Raw genomic sequence first — 7,096 nt, forward strand, 5'->3', positions numbered from 1 at the left:
CCCAAGTTACCCAACATCATCAAGGATCCAGACTCCTCATGCCTTCAGTGGTTGGGAGAAAGGGCCCTTCCTCCATGTTGCACCCAACAGACAACAGACCCCCCCCCCCCATCTTCCCCTCCTACCTCTCAGAATGCTCCACGGAGAAAGCTCTACTGGCATCTCACTGCCCTGCCTAACCTTGCTTCCCTGAATCCCACCAGGCTGCTAGTAGGAGCAGGGCTTGGTCCCAGACCCCCATCAGGGTGCTCTGCCCTCTTGTTCCCCAGACCCACATGCCATGAAGGTACTCACTTTATCCCTTGGGCACTTCTTTACCTCACTGAGCATTTGCTTCAAGCAGCTGGTCCCCCCTCCTCTGGTTCACACCCCAGGGAGTTAAAATGCCCCCAGAGGAGAGATATTGACTGAAGAGAGTAACCTTTCTTCTCTCTGCTCTCTCTGCTTCTGCTCTCTCCTATGGGCTTTCTCTAGCCATAGCTCCGGGTGACATGGCCCACAGAGGCAGAGCTTTGTTTAATTTCCTCTAATGCTCAAAGTAGATGCTGCCTTCCCCAGTCACCTGCTAGCTTTAAAACCCCAGCCTGCTACCTGATCACAGGTCCATACTTCCTGCATAGTTGTTCCTAAAATAAACTTCCCATTTTAGCAAAATCTAAATTATCTTATCCCCAGTGTATAAAGCTGAGCATTTTCATACTGATTTTGTTCAGAAGGTAACCACCTGGTTTATAATACATGCAAAATTTATTCATTAACCTCCTTGATAATGTCTTCCAGTTAAAAAGTCACTATGTCCCCACTGTAACTTAAATATTTTTTTTCTGAATGGTTTCTAAAAAAAATTAACTCTGGTCAAAATGTGAAAACAACCCTAAAGTCCATCAACAGATAAATGGAAGAACAAAATGTGTGTGTGTGTGTGTGTGTGTGTGTGTAAACACCTTTACTACCTTCAAAAGGTAGTAAAATTCTGATGTATGCTACAATATGGATGAACCTTGAAAATACTATGATAAGTGAAATAAGCCACACACAAGAGGACAGCTACTATATGACTCCACTTAAACAAGATACTTAGAGGCAAATTCATAAAAAGAAGGTGGAATGGTGGCTACCAGGGGCTGGGAGGAGGGAGTGAAGGGGAATTATTGCTTACTGGTTACAGAGTTTCTTTTTGGGGGATTGAAAAGTTCTGGAAATAGTGATGATAGTTGTACAACATTCTGAATGTAGTTAACGCTACTGAACTATATATTTAAAATGTGTTAAAATGGTCAATGTTATGTAATGCATATTTTGTCATAATATTAAAAATACGAGGAGGAGGGAGAAAGGGAGGCAGGGGCAGAGCAGGGGAGCACAGACCTTCCTGCAGGTACCCACCTACACGGGCACCAACATGTGCGAGCCAGACGGAAGAGGCATGTGCCTGGCAGGCAAAACCAAAAACGAACTTACCCTAGTTTAACCAGTACACTGGGACATAAAAGGAAACCTTGATGTTCTTAAAACTTGACCAAAGTCTGAATAAAACCTCATCTTTCAAATTGAACAAATTACTTATTAGCTGGAGAAAAGTGAAGGGAAGTTTGGAGTCAGCATTCTAGGGTTTTTTACTGCTGGGTCCAAGTCCCTGACCTCTAAAATTATCCTGGACCTCACCCTCCGTCCTTCCTACTTTCTGGAAAACTATCAGTCCCCTACACTTGCCCAAAGAGGTCTTTGTCAAGGTTACAGAGCTGCATTTTGCCATTCCCTAAAACCCACCGCCTCACCTCTGTCTGCATACCCTTATGCCCAGTTCAGGAAAAGAACTCTCTCCTCATCCACCCTTTTCTCTCTCAAATACACACACACACACACACACACAAAGCCAGGAACATCCCACCTCTGCCAGAGTTCCAGGCCCATAGGCACTGATTGTGACTTTTAGATTCCTCAGGAAGACATCAACCATCAGCTCTTGCTCCACAGAAAGGTCCATAGGTGTTCTCAAGGCTTCTCTGTCAGTGGACTTGGGGTTGTAGGTGGCACCTTGCCCATCCTTTGCTTGGTCGGGGCAGACTCATGGCTGGCTGTAACTCCCATAACAACTTCTCAACATCTCTGCTGTCTCCAAACCTTTGTATCCTCCCTTTGGTTCTTAGAGCCATCTAAGCTCTTCCTTTTTTTATCTCGAAAGACTTTTTGGAGGTGAATTTCATACAACATAAAATTAACAATTTTAAAGTGTACGCTTCAGTGGCATTTAGTATATTCATGATGTGAAGTCACCACCTACATTGAAACTCAAAACATATCCATTGCCCCAAAAGAAAACCTGCAGCCATCACTCTCCATTTCTTCTTTCCCCAACTCTTAGCAACCCCTCTAAACTGTCTTGGTCACCTGCTTTGGAACTTCCACATTTGGGTCTCAGAGCTTATTTCTTCTCTCTCATACCTGGTGCCTGGTCTTAAGCTCCGGCCTAACTTCCTGCTGTCCTTAGCCCACAGTCTTGACTTAAATACCCTCCTTCCAATTCATCAACAGACACGTTCACTTGTTTGGCCTTGGGCCCCTTACCTGAACTCTGCAGGAAAGCACTGTTTCAGACTCCACAAATCCTGTTTCAAACACTGTTTCAGAGTGTGGATTTGATCTGGGGAATATGAGTAAAGGAGTAGCCTCCAGGAAAGGCCTGGCCTCTGACCCTGGCTGTTGGAGCACCCTCCGTGGATCAGGCAATAGGGAGCAGTTGGGTCCCCTGACTTCCTCTGCCTGAGGTGGGACCAGAGGCTCATGGGAAGCCGTCCACCAGTCAGTGGGGCGAGGGGGTGCCCCTTTGATGTTCTTTGTCCAGTACCCCCATCATCTGCACACTTATGACAACATATTCCAACTTGCTGCCTCCTTGGTTTCCAAGCCTGCTCTGACCTGTAAGCCCCTGGAGGGCATGGACCATGTCTATGGGGATTAGCAAACCAATTAATTGTCACTTAAGAAAACTTTCAAAGCATCAAGACCTCTGTGGGCCTTCCCCATCTCTAGCACAAACTGGAGCCCACTTGGGAATTCCTCCTGAGAGGCCATCTGGGCCGAGGACAGTTGGTGGGAACCTCCTCTTCCTCTACCTCTCAGAGAGACTGGGCCCAAAGCCCTGCCATTAACTAGAAGCTGGAGCTGGGAGGAAACGGAAACTTCATTTTAAAAATGAAGTGAGGTGGGGGTGGGGCACAGTGTAACAGGAGATTTAGATGGCTCAGTCTTCTGAGAAGCATGCAGGAAAGGTACAAAAGCTGCAGGCATGGAAGAGGTAGAGTGCCTGGTAGAAGGGATGGTGGGTCACCCAAAGTTAGGGAGAAAAGAGACCCAATGGAGGGCAGCAGAGTTGTGGCCCACGGTCTTGGGTAACAAGATGTTTGCAGTCATCCTATGCATTTGATGAAAGGTCCTCATTTAGGGGAAATGTGGCAGCAGCAATGCCAATTGGCAGGTTTGGGCCTGGTTTGAGACTTGACTGATACTTCACAGGAGAGAAGCTATGAGCAGGCATACTGCCAAGATAGGAGTATATCACAATACCCAGACTGAAAGGGTGTGCCTGAACTTCCTGGGTCTTCCTGGGACTCGGCCTCTGGGTCAGGAGACCTGGTGCCTGTGGTGACCTGACCGGACAAGGTGCACAGTGGGGCACACACCACACTGCCACTGTATCACTTAGGGACAAAAAGGTCAGGGCTGAGGTTTCTGTAAAAATCTGGAGTCTCTGATCACTGGGACAAGAGGCAGGGTGCCAGGTGTTGCAAGTCTGCGAAACTCATCAATCCCATATCCTCTTCCCAGACACACACATTCCCAGCCTCCCCTGAGGCATGTTAGGGCTCTGTGACTGGGACCTGGCCAGCGCGGTAGGGGCCACACCACTTCTAGGTCTAGCTGGCATTGAAATGCCACTCCCTGTCCCAGGCTGCCTTCCCTTTCAGCGGACACAGCGGGTGGGGGCCAAAGCAGGCTGATGGCATTGCGGGCCCCAGTCCTTCTCCCAGGATTCTTCTTGCTCTCTTTCTTGGCACCCTTTGCTATGTGATTTCAGTTCCTCTCACTAAAGAGGCGGGGCCCATTTCTCTTCCTGAGTCTGGGATGTCAGCAGATGTGATACCCGAGGAGCTTGGAAAAGCATTTGCTTTTCTCTGCTTCACTTTTTGCTCCTCTGTAGTTACCTTAAAACCACCACTGAGTTCGCATGCTGGAAGATGAGCCATCCCGGTCGCCCTGTCCCTCCAGCTGACCCCACGATGATGTGTGAATTAGGTTGTAGGAGACCAAAGTGCTGCCAGACAAGTCCAGCCTAAATTGCTGATGGTGGACAAGTGAACTAAAGAAATGTTTATTTGTGTGTATTTGTTTTATTCATTTGTTTTAATGCAGCCTTCCCGTGGAGCTAGATAAATCAAACAGCAGCCACCCCAAAAGACAGAAAGGAACAGAGCCACCCACCACCATCCCCCTGGATCCCACGGAAGGAACAATAAGCTCTCACTGTGCCATCACACTGAGACTTTGGGGTTTGCTTGCTACCTCAGTAGAGCCGGCCCTCTCCTAAGCCACCAGGAAAAGGATCGTGAGCCACCTTCCTACTCATGTTCCCAAAAGGCCTGAGCAGAGGGCAGGCAGTAGACAAACGTAACCAAAGGAACAGCAAGTAGCCTCCAGCACAGGGGGGAGAACTGATGCAACTTCTGGAAGCCCATGCGCTGGTAGAGGGCCAAGGCTGAGTGCTGCAGCATACTGGTGGTGAGGACGACTTGGCTGTAGCCCTGGTTGCGCGCGAACTGGAGGACGGTCCTGACCAGGGCTTTTGCTATCCCCTGACCTCGGCGATCCAAGGCCACGTACAGGTGAAGCAGCTCCAACTGCTCCTTGTGCAGGGAGCGCTCCTTGACAGGCAGCGCCCCGACGATGCCCACCACCTGCCCCTCAGCCTCAGCCACCCAGAAGCAGGAGCCGGGCTCACTCAAGTAGGACTTGGTGATGTTGGACATGTCTGTGCGCAAACAGTCGGCTGTAAACTTGGTCCAGGGGTATTTGCAGAGGAATCTCAGAGCAGTGAGGAGGGTGGGGCTGGCTATGAGGGCCAGCAGCCAGGAGCCAGAGACCAGGAGGAGGCCGAGGGACACCCCAAGCAAGAGCATCAAGGTTCGGGGCAGCTTCAGGATGTGGCGGAAGGAGGCAGGGCCATACTCATCCAGTGCATGGAAGAACAAGTCCAGGACCTGTGTGCGGTCACTCTCCTGGTATTTGCGGATGTGGTAAGGAGCCATGGAGGACTGCCGTGCCTGAACCTTAAAGTCCACAAGAGTGAGCGACCTTCCTGGCAGCCCTGGGGAAGAGAAAGGAAGCCAGATAAGTGCCCCATCTCTGCCACCTCCTGGAAGTGGGGGAGACACTGCTCCGGGGATTTCTGCTTTTGTCCTAGAGGATGTAGCAAACAGCCTACCCTTCCCCCCTTGACTGCAAATTTTTAGGCTACTGAGGTGGCATAAGAGTCAAACATCAGGGCACCTGGGTGGCTTGGTTGGTTAAGCATCTGCCTTCAGCTCAGGTCATGATCTCAGAATCCTGGATCGAGTCCCAGGTCAGGTTCCCCACTCAGCAGGGAGCCTGCTTCTCCTGCTACTCTCTCTCCCTCTGCCTCTCCCCGATGGTGCTCTTTCTTCCAAATAAATAAATAAATAAAATCTTAAAAAAACAAAAAAAAACAACATTAAAAAAGTCCCAGACTTGATACCCAGAGCAGGGTCCCAGGCTCCAGGCCTCTCTCAAGAAACTGTCTTTCAATCCTAGTCCTCTCACCTGCTACCACAACAGACTTTAACGTCCAGGGCCGTGTCAGGACCGCCTCTGCCCTCAGTCTCTGACTGGATTCCCAGGAGAGACTGTGCAGGGCTCCCTCCACCACCAGGAACCAGCCCCTTCCTGGATGGCCACCTGGTTGGCTGGCTTCTGCACACTGGAAGCCCCAGGATCAAGAGGATGGGCTATGATGCAACCTGAAGTCCATTCTCCACTGATCTCTTGATCGCCAGGGAACTAGCCTGCCAGGGGAAGCAGGGTCTGGAACATCTCAGGGAATCTTGCCCTGGCAGACGGCCTACATGTTCCTCCCTTGGTGGTTGGGGCCTGGAGCATCTCCCAGCTGGCCCCTCGATATGCCCTTGTGTCCACTTCTGGCCCCTTCTGGGACACAGCTTCTGGGAGCCTGGGGACTGCACCCCCGCCTTGTGCTGTCATTACAGGCTAGAGTCCAGACCCGTGGTCAGCACGCAAGGTGCTCTCTCCCTGCCTAGCTCTACCTGGCCTGAGGGAAACTGATCGTTTGCAGTTCGCCGGCCTCATCTCACTAGGCTCCATCTTCATTCATTCGGTTGTTCAAGGTACTGTCGTGTACGCTGCCACGACTGCGTGCCTGACTGCCTCTTCAGCTCTAAACAACACTGACAAAGCTGGGGACAGCCACCGCTATGACGCGCCCCTGGTGTGTGCAGCTGTGAAATATTTTGCACTGAGAGCAACTAAAGCGGGGAAAAATTCAACAGAAAAGACCTTTTCTGTGGCACACGTGTGCTGTCCAGGGGGTCGCTTCCGTCCTGGAAACGTGGCAGGCGCTTCTCCCCACGCACCCTCAAGGCCAACCTCTATTAATATTCTCCACTGCTCCTGAAGCCGGGCTCTCGTCCTCCTCAAGCTTGAGAGTTAAGCTTCATGGAACGCCCGTCTGGGCGAGGCGCCCTGTGGGCCGCCCGGCCGGAGCTGAGGGCCTGGCACACCCAGGTTTCGCGTGCCAGGGGCTCCTCAGCAGTGGACGGCAATAGCGAGATCCGTGAGGCGCGCGGCGCGGCGCGACGCGGAGAGGCACCTGCTGCCGCGGGGGTGACGGGAACTTGCGGGGGTGACGGGAACTTCCGGGGAGGACCCTCAGGGCGAGAGCGAAGGGAGAGGTAGATCGCGGGGAGGCTGAGGGGGAGAGGGCGTCCGGGGCTGAGGGGACGGAGGCGTGAAGGCCCTGAGGCAGGTCAAAGGCAAAGTGTTCGCCCCCGAACAGGTGGCCAGC

At 51.6% G+C, this 7,096-nt stretch overlaps 1 protein-coding gene across 2 annotated transcripts; it reads right to left on the minus strand.

Moving 5' to 3' along the window:
* Positions 1–4,381: 4,381 nt before the first annotated feature.
* NAT8 (N-acetyltransferase 8 (putative)) lies at positions 4,382–7,096 on the minus strand. Of its 2 annotated transcripts, none has more exons than XM_004742203.2 (2): positions 6,589–7,096; positions 4,382–5,365 (listed from the first exon to the last, which is right to left on the minus strand). In XM_004742203.2, exon 2 carries the CDS (start codon positions 5,304–5,306, stop codon positions 4,620–4,622), a length of 687 nt encoding a protein of 228 aa, XP_004742260.1. In that variant the 5' UTR covers positions 5,307–5,365; positions 6,589–7,096; the 3' UTR covers positions 4,382–4,619. The 2 variants fall into 2 exon arrangements, with proteins under 2 accessions (XP_004742260.1, XP_004742262.1); XM_004742205.3 differs by lacking the exon at positions 6,589–7,096 and adding an exon at positions 5,839–5,940.

The sequence above is a fragment of the Mustela putorius genome, unplaced genomic scaffold, assembly GCF_011764305.1.
Source record: "Mustela putorius furo isolate JIRA1106 unplaced genomic scaffold, ASM1176430v1.1 tig00000281_pilon_pilon_pilon, whole genome shotgun sequence".
NCBI lineage: Eukaryota > Metazoa > Chordata > Mammalia > Carnivora > Mustelidae > Mustela > Mustela putorius.

Coding starts and splice junctions, on each gene's coding strand:
- NAT8 (XM_004742203.2), bottom strand. CDS start 5,306: ATGGCTCCTTACCACATCCGCAAATACCAGGAGAGTGACCGCACACAG.